A 15732-nucleotide genomic window follows, 5' to 3' on the forward strand; every position below is an offset into this window, starting at 1 on the left:
GCAAACGAAGCATGTGAATGACGTGTAAAAATTGAGATTTTATTGTGTTTTTTTGTAACATCATATCGAAACACACATTTTTTTGTACACATTAGATTTCTGCTCCTCATTTTTACGATGATATAAAGGAGAGAGACAGATTTACAGCATATTGAAGTTGAAATATATTACATTCCAGACAAAATGATGTTTGCATAGTTATACTACACAATTGTTTAATGGCGATCAGTTGAGTTGGTAGCTTAGTTAATAGTTGATATAACCAGTGTTAGATAAAATGGATCTTCTTACATATAAAAACTTTCTTACGCTTATCTTAAACAGAAAAGATCTTTTTAATGCACTCCTTGCATCGCAAAACATTCCGATATCGCTTCCTCAATTTGCAACAGGTCCGACAGGATGACCAGAAGATGCCATCTTTACCTAGTATTTTAACAACAACCAATAACAGAAGTTTGAAGTGCTTTTAGAACATTGTGGTTGGCATATTTACACTCACGGACACTTGACTGGAGCGTAACAAATGTACTGGTAGATGTTTAAACTTTTAGACACACGCACATCGGAATGCGTGTTTGTATTAAATTAATATCTACTTTCTCTCCCATCTCCCATGGTGCGTGTAATGGACTTCAGTTCTTCTCGTCCACCAAATCGTCCAGTATCGCGGGCAGGTTGTTTATGTACGATCAGATGAAACATCAGTCCATCGCTGACGTCAGCTCGCGCACCACGGGTATTGTGGCAAACAATGATGAGCACGAGCTAATGATCTGTGGCACCATAAAATGCGCCATTGCCCCAGCAGGTTGTCGCGAAATGGATGCAGGAATCAACAAGATGCGGAGCGCTGGAAATCTTGCGTACCCGACTTCCGCACACGGAACATGGCACACAACACCTGCAGATAATTTCGGACTGTGACTTCATGTCAGTGGGACCTGTTTTACACATCATTTAGCACCAGGTTTAGTGTGTTCGAATTCGGCTGTTTGAGCATTCGGAACGAAATTAGACGTAATAGCTAGCGGCAATTAATGACCATCAATCGTACGCTGCGTCGATAGGCAAATCACTTTTCGGTTCGTGACCATTTGCTGCGTGCGATTTGCTAATGGGAGCACGCTTCCTTAGCACCCGGGAGGGCTATATTCTAATCATTAAGCAGGAACTTCATCTCGTGCGATTATCTCGTTCGGGCGGTTTGGCGCTGCTGGATGCAGACAGTAGACTTTTACTACTTAATAGGCTTATAATTAGAAATCATCGATCTGCTGCCCGTAGCCGGCGCTTCGGCGTCACACCAAATCAAACGTCACGTCCCAGCGCTCCGACTGCTTGCTGATGGTACCATACCAAAAACCATTAGTCTCCCGTTCTGAGCGCTCCCCGGAAGCGTTTAGCCGTACTGATTAGAAATCCGGGAGACGCGGATTAGGTCGGCGTTATCACTTCCAATTTCGCCGGCCCTTGGCTCGACCCCTGAAACAATGTCATTACATGCTCCCAGTGGGCGGTAGTGGGAGCACGTAATGAAATCGTGTGAGTCACGGTCCGCACATCACAACACAACTGTCACTCGTTCATGTCAGCCACAGATTTTACTGGAACAATCCGGGCGTAAATGGTGGTTCCCGACAGTAACTGCGTACGTTTGTTTGTTTGTTTACTTGCTACCTTCTAATGCGCTCATAGACCTCCTCCAGGGAAGATGTTACATTTAGTTGCAGAATTGCGGTGCAACCGTGGAAGCAGGAAGGTGTGCTCTCCGTGTGGAGATTGTTTGACGCAATCAATCGCCACCGGTTGGCCGCTCAAATCAATCAGCCGCAGTATTCCACCACGATTTAGCGAGCATTCCGATAAACCTGTCTGGAGCAACGGGGCCGTTGGGAGGACGCTGGGCGAAGGAAGGACGGAAGGACGGATAGCGACAGTCCACGACCACCACGAGCTCAGACAGGCCTCCGTGTCCGAAGAACTCAGGGGGCTGATAGCTGAGGTCTTCGGCTGTCGGACGAGGTACCTCGAGAGCTGCGGTGTCTCGTGGAGTGTTCGAGGTATCGCCTGGATACGGCACGCGTTTGGCATTCTTCTGCGCTCTTCGCAGAAGCGCTCTAGAATAATCGCCAAAGTTTTTCACCCGCGTCATACTACTAGTAGTGTGGGTGCTGGTAGGAGGTAATGCTATTTGTTGATCGCAAGATGCTTTAAATTTGGGCAAGTGTATTTATCTAGCCGCTCTAGTTCTGTTTGGTTGTCCGTTGCCCTCATGCAAGCAACACAACAAAACAAATTAATATTTACAGACCTCTGGTTCGCTGTGGCGTTGGCCTCCGTTCGGATGGTTTTAGAAAAAATCAAAACGCTCCCGAGCAACGGAAGCGGCAGGAGGACGCCGGGAGGCCGTCTCTCAGACGCTCGCGATTTCGATGTACTTCTCCACCATAAATCTGCCCTCGTCGACGGCCGGTTCCTCCGCTCATAAGGCATCCGCGTTCGATGTGCCGTTCCCGGTGGTGCGCGTAGTTTTGGTTTGGGCGGCAGGTGGGATGGTTGGTGGCGGTGGCTTACCACACCATACGACCTGCGAACGTGTGTGTGTGTGCGTGTGAGAGAGTATGGAACAAGAAACATTTTCTTTAGTTACCATTGTGAAAAGTGGTCGAACCGTTTGTTTATTGCCCACGGTGGCCATGGTGTTCTTATTGGCTATAAATCACGCGCTGGGATGCACGCGTATTGAGGGGCAAGCAAGTGGCAAGGGGGTGCCGTAAATGAGTGATGGGGTGCGAGGAAACATAGTGGAACATAAAATGAAGGCTTTAACTTTTTTACAAAAACACATAACATTCTCAACGGAAAGCGATCGAGACGATCGTTATCGTAGCAACCGAGAACGGAGGATGTGAAAGATGATCTGCAAGAATCGATAAATCATTTCGACAATTGACGAACTCCAAATGGCCAACAACTCAAACTGGGCTAAACCGCAAAAAGGGAACCTTACCTTGCGGAACGCTTTCCGGAAGTTGTCCGACAGAAAGGCGTACAGTACGGGGTTGATGCAGGAGTTGGTGTAGGCCAGCACGTGTGACACGATCTGGAAGATGATGCTGGCGTGGGTCAGATCGTACAGCTTCAGTGACTTCAGCAGCAGGATCACCTGAGCACGTGCAAACCGAGTACAAGGTTTTTGTTCAATTAGTTTTCCCTTTCAACGGGTTACACCTATTCCTCCACACCCCATTACCTGTATGGGACACCAACAGAAGGCAAAAACCAACACCACAACAACGACCATTCGGGTTACACGCTTCTTGCCTCTCCTGCACGGGGAAGAAGGAAAGGATTAAATGAATGTCGGTCGATGCAAATTGTCTTGGGGAGAAATGTGGACGGAAGTGGCTGCGGAATGAAAACGCCGGGTGAGGGAAATGTGCGTCAAGGTATGTTTGCACATACATCACACGATAGACATGTTTCTATTTGGAAGGCTTCCTTCCAGGAGGTACGGAACGGTAGCATCTCGTTCCTGGGAGAACTAGTGACAAAGTGATTAAGTCAACTCGAATGCGTTATACTACGTCGTTACATTTTGTTGAGTAGGTGCTACTTTGGCGAGCGGAATGTTGGGTGTACCAGAAAGTCGAGTGTATTTTAAGTCGCTATGAATGGGTACTTTTTGAGTAATTTTCATGTCAAGGACACATGAGTAATAACAGGACATAACATGTACATGCACATAAGTAACTAATCCAGGTTTTATAATAAAATTGAAGTATTGAACAATTATATAATCCTAAAATTTTTATCAAATGAATAATAAATGAACAGTATTTTAATCCATTACTTTTTTGCAAACCCTCCGTAATTTCGAAAACTGATGACCAAGAGCAGATGTTAGAGATACCGAGGATGTCTGATGCAATCGACTGATGACACTGAGCGATTGGAGTAAACCGAACCATGCTGACCTAGATCAATTATTGTTCATTTGTGTGGTCGAATGCGTACAGTTTTTCTCAGCAGCATCAACTCGTTATGCAACTACTAACGATGCCCGATGGTCCGATCTGGTCTGGTCATATATGGTAGTTTCATCCTGATAGTGCCGAACCATCACCAGGCCAACTTCATCCAGCTCTCAGATACAGAGTTATAAAGTACGTTTCACTGACCACAAAGTTCCGTAGGCATTGTTTAAATAATTGCCTGGTCGGGTTCGTCGTTGTGGTACCACTCTCGAGCTGCAAACTGAATTTCCGTCCAGATGTAAAAATAGGTCGAAAGCATCCGACGTTGCCCCCTCCTTGCAAACAAACTATCCGACCTCAAAAGAGTCATCCGAGGGTGGCCAGCGGGTTTGAAAATAGTTCCGTTCTTGTACTTGTGGTAGTGGTAGGTTTCGTTCGCAAGCCTCACATATCATGCGAGAAGAGTCCACTTCGACGGTGCAGCAGTAGTCCGTGTCCGTGTTGGATCAGAATTTATTACTGTTTCGAATTGTGCCGGTGCTGGAGCGTAGCATCGACACACCCTTTAACGGTTCGATATCGCTTTCAATTCAGCAGCTCAACATTCTGCTGGATGAAAATTGGCCCAAAGCCAATAGAACGCCAACGAATCGCCTGAAGGCAGCGGCGCAAGAGGAAAGGAAAGTGATGTCTGCTGCGTGCTCTTCCGTTCACACTTTGCAAACATACAACAGGTGACCCGTGGTTGTGATTCGTCTGGCCTTTTCTACTGGGTATCCGTCCAGTATGCAATGGTGTAAAAGTATCAGGGAGTAAGGGGCTTGAAAATAAATTAGTTTATGACAGGAGGGGATGTGATGCGGATGCGGATATTCAGCACGTGTACGTGATTTGGACGCTTGCTGCTTTCCTTCAAAACTGTCCGGAATGAAAACAAATAGAACCGGTGCTAAAACATACTAAAAAAAACGTTCAAAAACGAACTGGAGCATATACATGTATTAAACATGTTGAAATTGAAGCTGCACTTCTGAGCAAAGGCACTTCCACTTGCGTACATGGAGGCGCCTGGTGGTTGACGCTTGCCATGACCGTTTGAACATGAAAGAGTTCGCGCTTGGCCTCACATAACGGGCCATGTATTCTAATGGAAATTGATAGTTAAATACATTTTGATTCACGGCAATCAATGATCAAAATGAATGGAGCTTCGAGAGCCCTCCGTTTGTCGTCTTCCCATTGGTGCTTGGACTTTCTTAACGATTCTTTTACTGACGCTTTTTACGTGGGTACGCTGCTCTCTGAGGGGTTTTTTATTTTCAACTATCTTTGTAAGCGTCAGCCTGCGTTGTGTTATTTTTGTGTACTGTTCGTGTTTCTTTGACATTGTGCAACATACGGCTATCAATAAATTGAATTAAATTTCTATTCCTGCCGGTGATTGAATCGAGGGGCGCACTCGGACACGGTCATGCCAATTAGTTACAATAATGGCTCGAATAGCCGTACACCATTTTCCTTTCTGTTGTTTGGTTCGTCGCCGTCGAATAGCAGCTAGTCTTGTGTTGTCCATGGGCAAGATTTTTCCGCCTGCGGGCCTTTACACTTTTCGCACTTCAAACAACAATTCCCAACCACAGCAAAACTGATGGCAATCAATGTAATGCAATCAGCAAGAACCCTGAGCATTGATGGACAGAAATTTGCTGGGTGGTGGAAAAATTAATCTTTTATCTGTTGGTAAATACGCTGGAAAAAATCGATCGTTTGAGGAAATTTTTCTTCATTTAATTATAAATGGATTTCTTCTTTGCATTAGTTTAGCATAAACATCTGATAATTGCCATATTTTGAGAAAGATATATAAAAATATGTGGGAGGATTTTAGTCGTATTTTATATTTTTTTATAAAGATTTTATACAGTTTTGAAAGTCTTAAACCATTTTTTTGTAATATTAGTAGCGATCTATCACAAAATAGGATACAATGTAACTTGAATTTTGACTTTCAGCTCAAAGAAGTACCAAAAATGACCTATTATGATATATAAAAAATTTTCACCTATGATAGTTTAACACCAAGAGCTACTTTACTTAGCCCCGAACGACCGCCGTATTTCACATCAAACGTGAACCATGTGGAGTAATTTAGCGGGTTTTTTTGTGTGCACCCATTCACTAGTATCCATCTTGGAGCAGCTAAAATTGCTCTAATGAAGACTCATAAACATGCTCATCTTCTGAGCAACATCCACCCATCGCACTGCAGCCTTGCGCGTCTGACGGACCTTCACGCGGCCTTATGTACTGAGCTTCGTCCTTTTAACTTTTTGATGGCACGTAAATCAAATTGGTGCACCTAAATACACACTTCAGTGGCAAGTGTAATGGTAATGGTGTTCTAGGTCGCTGGGAAGCCGACGTTACGTTGGCCCTGCACATCCAAAGAGCGAGTGAGTGGCCGCTGCGCTAAGGATGCTAGGCAGGAAGGATGGTACAATAACAGCATGTTGAAAAATTAAAGATTAAACTTTTAAATATTTAAACAGATGATGGAATGCTATTACCGGTTACTTCAGCGTATCGCATCCCAGGCCAAACAGCAATTGCCTAGCATTGAGGGTAAGTGGAAGTAAGTAAAGATCCGTCTAATGGTACTAGTACGGTAGACAAGCGCGAAACGGCATCAGGGAGCTCGATTACGGAGCAAGAGGGTAAGGCCGCGAGGACAGAAAATTGAATAATACCCAAATTGGTTGATCAGCCAAACGACAGTCCTAAATATGCTACAGGTTCCTGTGTGTCTGCTGATGAGAAAGAAAACAACAGGTAGGCAGCAAGATTGATGTAATCGGGCCTGCAGCGGCCGTGTTGACAGCCACATTAAATAGGGCAGGCCGGTGGCTTTGCTGACGCTTCGCAAAATGTCCCCAACAGCATTGTGATGATTTTCTGGCATTATGGCTTGTCTCGTGGGAAGATACCGTCATAACGGTTTGTTGTTGATTTTTTTCCGCTCATATATTGCTGACATATTCTTCAGGAGGTGCGCGTGGCTTGTGGAAATGTAAGAAGAAAACAAAAAAACAAGCTGTACTGTACACATACCTGGATTCGGCTGATGCACGACCTCCGGGGGCACCTTTCCATAGGCGTGCCAGCATGCCCATGTACAGGAACGATATTAGTGACAGAGGTACCACGTACGATGACAGGAAAAATGACACCTAAAGGATAGAGGAAGCAGAAGAAACGGAAAACTCAGTCATGAAAACAAACGCGCCACAAGCAGAGCGTGTGCCACGCGTACACGGAGATGATGCGTGCGCGTCCGAGAAGATGGCAGGTGAAGTGATTACACTGGACGGGTGGATTTGACAAGGGCAAATACAGGTTGATCCCAGGAGGAGCAAATGTGATGGTGAGCAGGGGAGAACCATTGATATCGGTGGAGACTACGAGCAGGCGTCTACATTGCGTTGTGCTACGTGGACGCTAGGACACTGATTACTTGTTGCGAATGTTTCAATCAAGTTGGGGTAATAAATAATAATATAAATGTAAATGAGATTAAAAATAAAAATCTAAACTTGAGTTCTGGTTTGCTCAGTGCATAGATTATTGTGGGTCAGTTAATAGTCAATATGTACCCTTGATTTGAAGAGCATTTTTTAATAAAATTCTTGAAACATTTGAACAGTTGTGAAAACAATAAGATTAGCAATTAATACGCATCATAAGAATTAATGCGTACAATCGTTTTGAGCAACATATGTTCAACTTTGAGTAGGTTTTGGCACCTGACATCATTGCTGTTTGGTTCAAACCCCCGAGCAACAAATGAATGAACACAGTAAGTCAATCTGTTCAGGGAATTTGTCGTAAAAGATTATGGCATGATCGTGGCAGCAATTACGTTTCCCTTTCCAATCGATTTGTGAATTTGATCCGCAAAGGGCGAGCGTTTGAACCCGAAGAAAGTTCCATTGAATGTTATGTCGATTTTCAAATAAATAAAGGTAAAGATAATTTTATCTAACTCTCACTCCCTTCGCAAAACATCAAACAAGTTTTATAGCGCGCGAGCGGTTGAATTGAGCGGAAAATCGTGAGCCTGTAGCTGAAGCTTGATATTGAAAATGTACAACCTACACTGAGTGGCTGAAAGTTAAGAGTTAGAAAAAGAGAAGAACCTTAATAGAATACGGCAATTGCTTCGAAGGGGAGACGTTTGGATGGCACTTTGCTGCCAGCGTGCGTGCCTTGCCGAGGCGCGCTGTGCGTTCGTAGGGGTCTATGTTTGTTCTCCTGAAGCTTAAAATTTAATCATAATTTCTGAGTAATTAGCGTTAAGCGGATTTATAAGAAACATGTTTAGTGAAGGCAGGTGGAGGATTTGTGTTAAGCTATTTCGTTTGATTTTACGGGTGTTTTGTGTAAAGCTGTCGATGGAAAGTATTTCTTAGTAATATTGAGTGCTAAATTTCCAAGCATACAGTTTTTTTTAATTTCTATAAATCTGATCTGTTTCATGTTTCACATTCATTTAAAGTCTATGTCACATAACAAAAAATGCTCTCTTAGAAAACGATTTGTGCCATTCCGATGAAACGACGTATTTCTATGTATGCCGATGGTATACTTTTACTCCACATATCGTTTTACACTTTGACTTTTGAATCAAATCAATACGCCAGAAGTGCCCACACAAGAGGATAGGTTATCGGAATAAATGATATTTTTTTCCTGTACCGAGAGAAGAGTTTTTGCACCTTTGTACAAATGGAAGCTCGGTTGGGAAGTAATCGCACCAAACATAATACAGTCACATTTGATCGGTTTCTGTACGTATGGCAGGATACATGCATGCAAATAGCGCTACGTGCTGAAAGTGTAGTTGGCTTCGATGGTGGCAGAAATGTGAATGTTTATGTTATGGTACTTATTTTTCAGTACAAGTCTGTGCATCAGGCTCGGAAACAGTTGGTTTACTGAACCGTGTAATGTTAAGATCACATTATTGTATCTATTTTATTTTTTTGTTATGTTGAATTGTGTGTATTTTTAAATATAAATATTTATTAAAAAGAGCGTACAGGTTCAAATCTTTTTTTTAATAAACAGCTTAACCTAATTGAAAATGCATTTTTTAATTTGGTACATTGTTTTATCTTCTTCTTCTTCTTTGGCACTACAACCTCGAGAGGTCTCGGCCTGCCATTTTTGGCTTTCTGTGACTTGATTTTACCCGTAGTAAAATCCTGCCCTGCCGTGTGAAGACCGGCGCCGCTGTCGCCTCGGCCACCGGACCGCGCCCACATTGTTTATAATTACTAATAAATATATGAAATGAATAATTGGAAGTATTGAACTCAATAACATTATTTTTAGAGTTGAAATACTACACACAGTTTTATAAAATTCTTTCCCGAAAACATTGCCATAATTCGACAACAATGCTTCTCCCATTCCACGCAGCATGTACACGTGGTACATGATAACCGTGAATTGTAGAATGCGCATAAACGTTTAAATAATTCTCTCCAGTGTACCCATTTTATCGTAATACAATTAAATTTCGCAAATCATCATTGGTTCATTTTCTACTGGCTCCGGGGAATTGTTCGTTCATAGAAAAAACGAAGGTACAAAACGGAATACAAAACAAACTGTAACCCAAACCACATCATTCGCCAGTTTTGTTTACTGCCAGTGGTATACCTGCCCTAGCTAACGAGATCAGTTTGTTTTGTTATGCCATTTTGAGGATTATAATTACACCCCATTTTCCTTTTTTGCGAGAGAGAAAATGCTGCATGGTATTTAAGTCACCACTAAAAACACGTTAGTGAGAGGTACATTCTGAACGACTGATTAGGTAGCAATTTAATTTTAAAGCTTGAGCAGTTTGTGGTGGTATAGAATTGCTTAATAAAGTAAACCACAATTACAGTCGAAAATTTACTGTTTAACGCGAGGCAATTTTTGCCCTGACAGTAACTATTTGGTGAAGAAAGTGCCAATGAGCGTATCTTTTAGTATATTATTATGAGTTTCTTTTTAATGGAGAAAGTATAAGAGTATTATTCCTTTGCGAAGAATTTTGAAATAGCTAGGCACCAGACGACCAGTTAACTCCACTTCGAGCTTTGCAATATGTTCTCACTTCTAAAAAACGTAAAAATTTAATAAAGACTAGATTCCAAACATCCTGTTTACAACACAGGGACTGTTTAATGGACCAAAAATGTTGATAAATCCGAGACTTTCACGACAGATGGCTTTATCATTGTAGCTCTTTCAGAACATTCCTGTCAGAACATTTGAAAAATATGCTGAACAATAAGGTCATAGTTATACAAAAATCGCTGTCCATAGCAAAATCATGACCAGCTGCCGGCACTTGAGTGAAATATATTAGAGTCCGAGGACGTGACGTCGATCGAAAAGGCTCAGAAAAATATTGTTTTTGGATAAACTTCATCAAAGAACCATATCCAATCATTCTGCATAGAAAGGATTGACTCATTAATTTAAAAAAGCCACCTTAAAAAAAGCAGGTGGCTCGATTTTTGTAGAATGTTTATTGGATATAGGATTCCAGAAACTTTTAATCAAATAAGTTATCTGTAGTAGTGTTATTTGCATTTCCAACCTAAGAGCCATACCTTATAAAGCAAACAGGTACGCAATGGTAGACTGACTGTTGGATAAATTATTTGATGAGGAAAATACTATTAAGTCAGAGATTTTTAGTCAAATCAGTTCATGAATTTTTATTGGTATTTAATTCATGAAGTACGTTTATCTGCAAAACCACATAATTTTTGAACATTTTAATATAGTTAACTTAATAAACTTTGCAGCGAGGACTCTTAAAGTAAAAATATCATCTAACGTTGAAAATGTTTGTAAATCAAAAATCGATTCGTTCCAGTTGCCAGTATTGGTTCAATCAATCGGTAAAGAATGTTTTACTCTTTTTCGTGAATTTCTAATAATTTCACCAACCAAGATTTAATAAAAAATATCCCCACCCTGTCGTATAGACCGATCTCAAGTCATGCTTTCTGGTACGGCCATCCCGGGGATACGAGCTTCGGTATCAAAAAGAAACCAATGATGCAAAATCATTCCGGTTTCCATGAAACACATCTACAGGGCCAAAAAATTGACATGATAATACTGCCAGCCGGTACTGGCGGAAAGGTCGGTGGTTATCCTGTTCTGGTTTCTAGCTTGTATGTGAACATTTTTAGGAAATTTGAAAATTCGTCCCAATACACGCCCGAAACTCACTCACTCTCTCTCTCTCTCACACACACATACACGCACGCACGGTCGTACGCGGCAGTGTAGCAATGTGGAAAATTCGTTTCCATGGACGGATGGAATTTGCGCTAATCCGGTAAAATGTGGTGCTTGGCTGTCCGTACTCATCCATTCCAGCCACACTACCACAAGCCGCCGTGCCGTTCATAATAGATGCATTTGATTTGGAGTTTTTTTTCGCTCACACTCTCCTCTCACTGTCGAGCTTTATATTAGCACGTGCAGCTCATTCGAACGGAAAAAAGGCAGGCCCATAAACCCGAGAATGAACGCTAAACGTACGGCCGCGGGACGAGAAAAAAGGGAATAGGTTTGTGTAGCTTAAACGTATGTGCGTGAGCGACAAACTTTACCGTGCCGTGCTTTGAAAGTCAAAACCGCCGAAAGGGGTTTGGCTTTTGTGGTAGTACGTACATGTGGCGTCCAATTTACATACATTTTTCCCAACCCACAACATACACGAGCGGAAAAGTATGCTCATGTATGAAAAATGGGTGTTATTTGGCGAAAAGGATGAGTATCGTTTCGTCTCACGCTTTTTTTTTGCCTGGATGTTAACACGCAAGGCGAAGATTTTTCCATGCAACAATTTCACGCCATCGTACACATTACCTTCGATAAGGCCGTGTGTTCAATGATCGATGCAAGCTTATACCGTTTATTAGATTGAGCAAAACGAACGCGCAAGATGTGCCTGATAAGGCGAATCAATTAACCTTCCAGCCATGTTAAGGATGCTTCGTGTGGGTTGTGTACAGGGTACGGTTGTTTCTGGCTAATGATAAGGTAAGGTATGCAGGATGCTAGATGAGATTAATTCCGTTGATTAATTTTGATGAATTCTTCATGCTGGAAGGATCTCGACGCCGTGTTGTGTGCGTTGATCTACGGCTAGTTTTGGTCTATTATTGCAACTTGCAATGTAGAAAGCTTTTTTCTCCTTCAGGTTGTAAGGCGGGGATTATTTTTGTACACAGGGAAAGCTTAAGATAAATGAGTTGGAGTTAACGTAAATCTTTGCTTGTCAAGAGTCAAAAGTGATAAAATATGCACATTACACCAATGGAACGTTTAAGCGCTGATTTTTACAATTTATTAATGAGATGATGTATAACTCAACTTGTTGGAGGGAAGATAAGCCGCTATTAGCTTTGTGATTTTATGTCAGTTTATGTCGGGTTGGGTTTTTTTAAAGTCAGTAAGTTGAAGCTAGTATTTTTAGACTCCACAAATACCATGAGAAGTGTAATTGAAAAGTTGAAAGAAAACTTTACCCAACAAAAACCCAATCCAACAGTTCCATCAATCAATAAAGTTCATTTCAAGGATGTTTTATTTTTAGCATCAATCGCACAGACACACACACACAACGAAAGAACTTTCCAAAGAAACCGTAAGCACTTTAAGGCAAACTAATTTTGTAGAAAATCTTGAAAGCCAAGCTAACATTTGTCCGGATAGCGCTGCCAAAAAAAGGAAGAGTTACGAGCAAAGAAAAACCTCAACGTTCTAATTTGCTCCATCCAAGGACGGGAAAGAATTACCGTGCGGTACGCAATTTGCCCCGCTGTGTAATTTCGCAGATGACCGAAAAACTAGAGCACAACTCATGTCTGATGGCACCGTTATCATTTCACCATCTCCGGGCAGGATAATTTGACACTTCGGAATGCGTGATGAAAGCGCACGAAAGTTTCGTCAGAACTCTAAAAACAGGCGAGCTAATCATCCGACCCCGGTCTCATCCGGTCCGGGGCAAAACTTTTACCCTGACAACGAGACAACAGCAGACAGGATCTTCGGTTGGTTCCAGAGTTCGTAAAGTTTAGATTCAAACTTTTTGCCCTCGAAAAACCCTGGTGTGCAAGATTTTGGTGCGACCGGCGCAGCGTGGCCCCTTTGGGATTTGCTTATTGCAGTGACACGCAAGACAATCTCCGAGGCCAAACGCTCAGAAGAGAACTTCCTGCAGCACAGTCTGCCTCTGTGCATAAGTGTGGATAAGTCGGATGTTGGCCAGGAATGTTTTGGTAAAGATTTGTGCGCATCGAAAGGAAGTTTTTTATGTGTTTGATGTGACCACCGGCGAAAAACTTCCAAACAGTTGATTGTGTTGAGTGGCACAGTTCTGGTGGGAAAACACTTTAGACAAGCAACGGTCATGGGTAGGATCGTAGGATGTGGTTTTTGCCAGCGGAAGCACACACAACCAACAATCGAAAGCGAATTGAAACAGACGTTAGAGAGGAAGGTTTTAGCAAAGCAGAGAAACAATTAATATCGTATGCTGCACGATACGTCAGTCACGGTCCGCAAGTGTCCCGTACGAGTTTCCTTTTGTTGCTTAACAGATTTAAACCCGCAGGCACTTTCTGTCGTCCCAAAGCGTGTTTCTTTTCCTTCTCATCTCTCATTCCCAATTCCTTTAAATTAACTTTAAAACTTTTGACAGTTGCATGATTTGTTTTGTTTTTATTGTGCAAGAAACATGGGACCCAAAACCATCCCGTTGCTATGGAAATGTTGTGAAATGTTTCTTTTTCCAGAGAGTTGGAACACTTTTGAGTGACGACACAGACTACTTCGTGCCAGACGTTCTGAAGCGACAACGAGAGCGAACTACGCACGAATTAAATAAAAAGATATCCTTCACAATTCGTTCCATTCCAGCTACTATTCAAACAATACTTGGCAGGGCTTCACTTTCCCAACATACGTACATTATCGCCAACAATGGTGGATAATAATCATCGCCAGCGTCGGAATTCGTTCCGAGAACACAGTGGGAACACAAAGCACCGACATCCACGGTTACGTGACCTTCCCGGTAGGTCAGCATCGTTTCATTTGGCGCTAGGTTCATTACCGGAAGCGCGCATCGATAAATGGATTAAAATGTGCAAGCATACCAGGATGCTTGAGACGAGCTGCGCTGAGTCGCGCGAACGGACAGTCCCGGAATATCCCGGCGGTCACATTCCCAAGTCCAGGGCCACGTGTGGGGACCTATTAAAGGCAGTGCTTTTTGTGGTGAACCGTTCATTTTAATTTTCATTCGCACACTCCTTTCGCGGGTGCTGTCGAATCGCATCATGAACGATGCACACTGGCAGCCATAATTACAAGCTGATCTAAGAACGTGCGCTGGATGAAGTAGGGCGCCGGACGGAAGCGCTTCGGTGGAACCGGATATACCGAGAAGGCACTTTGCTGAGATGCGATGCACTTTAATTTAATTAACGTTACTGTGATCGTTGATAAAAAAGTATAGGTTCTAACCTTTTTTTCCGACAAATACTTGTCCTTCTACCTTTTCTGTGTTAATTAATGAACACATCAAGCTTGTAGTGCCACCCCAAAGCCTTTCCTTGAGAGTGTTGTTGTGATATATTTACTAGAAGTATTTCAAACGAATTTTAAAGCATAAAAAAGGAAATAATGCTCTTTTTCTGCTAACTAACTCCAACTCTAAGCGAGAGAAACAAATTAAAATTTCAAACTATTAACGATTACCACTAAAGTGTAGCTGGTGTAAATTTCCAAATAACTTGCTGAAGAATGTTTGGAACAGTAATAAACTGTTGTCCAAAACATGGAGCACTTGAGACGAAGCTGGGACTGCATAGACTAAAGTTCTCTACACGCCTGCAAGACATGGACTTGGGCCTTTATGTGTGGAAGGACAATGGAGGAACCGTTACAAGGACGAGCTCTACGAGCTGAACGATGATCTCACCACTGTGCAGTGAATTAGAATCATCAGACTAGGGTGGGCTGGTCATGCCATGAGACTGACACTGGACAATCCAGTCTGTAAAATCATATTAGGCCGTCCGCACGAACAGTGGAGGTTCCTGGTAGGCCTAAACTTGGATGGAGCGATGGCGTTAAAGCTTCCGCCAAGGATAATGGATTGGCAAACAAAGGCGCTATACTGTGAGTGGCATTGAGGTTATAATAAGGTTGTATCGGCTGAAAGATGAGTAAATAGTCTAGTAAAGTAGTCTGTTTTTCTCAAAAACAAACTTTTTCTCCTTCTTTATGTATGGTTATTATGACTTCCTTGACTTAATTTTGCCTTTAGCTACATAGTATGCTCCGAGAACGGGGAGAGTTTCCAAATGCTATTTGAAACCAATTCCTTCATGTAAGCATTTGGCACCGCTACTACTTGGACTACTGAGCCATGTTTCTGGGCTAAGCTTGTATGGGAAGAATTATTCATACGACTGAGAATTTATTCCGTATCATTAAAGGAATAGTAAATTACAAAAATAAAAAATGTCTTAATAGTTTAAGCAAATATTGGAAAAATAGGAATATTTTAAAACCATTGATTTAAAATATCATTAGAATTGAAATTTTTCCGTCAATTGTCAATGTCATTCTTCGCTTACCCTGTATCATACAGCCATGTTTG

At 42.2% G+C, this 15732-nt stretch overlaps 1 protein-coding gene across 13 annotated transcripts in view; it reads right to left on the minus strand.

The window, feature by feature from the left end:
• The window catches only part of LOC118507559 (allatostatin-A receptor), a 45301-nt gene that overhangs the window by 5599 nt on the left and 23970 nt on the right, over positions 1-15732 (minus strand). For 12 of the 13 annotated variants that reach the window (XM_036046162.1, XM_036046150.1, XM_036046160.1 and 9 more), the window contains 4 exons: positions 7089-7207; positions 3257-3332; positions 3014-3169; positions 15-2590 (listed from right to left, as the gene is read on the minus strand). In XM_036046162.1, the coding sequence (XP_035902055.1) occupies positions 2486-2590; positions 3014-3169; positions 3257-3332; positions 7089-7207 (456 nt within the window). In that variant the 3' untranslated portion in view covers positions 15-2485. Of the gene's footprint in view, positions 1-14; positions 2591-3013; positions 3170-3256; positions 3333-7088; positions 7208-15732 lie in introns of those variants that run through there. The other variant, XR_004905666.1, reaches the window with a different exon arrangement.

The sequence above is a fragment of the Anopheles stephensi genome, chromosome 2 (genome assembly GCF_013141755.1).
Source record: "Anopheles stephensi strain Indian chromosome 2, UCI_ANSTEP_V1.0, whole genome shotgun sequence".
NCBI classification, from domain to species: Eukaryota; Metazoa; Arthropoda; class Insecta; order Diptera; family Culicidae; genus Anopheles; species Anopheles stephensi.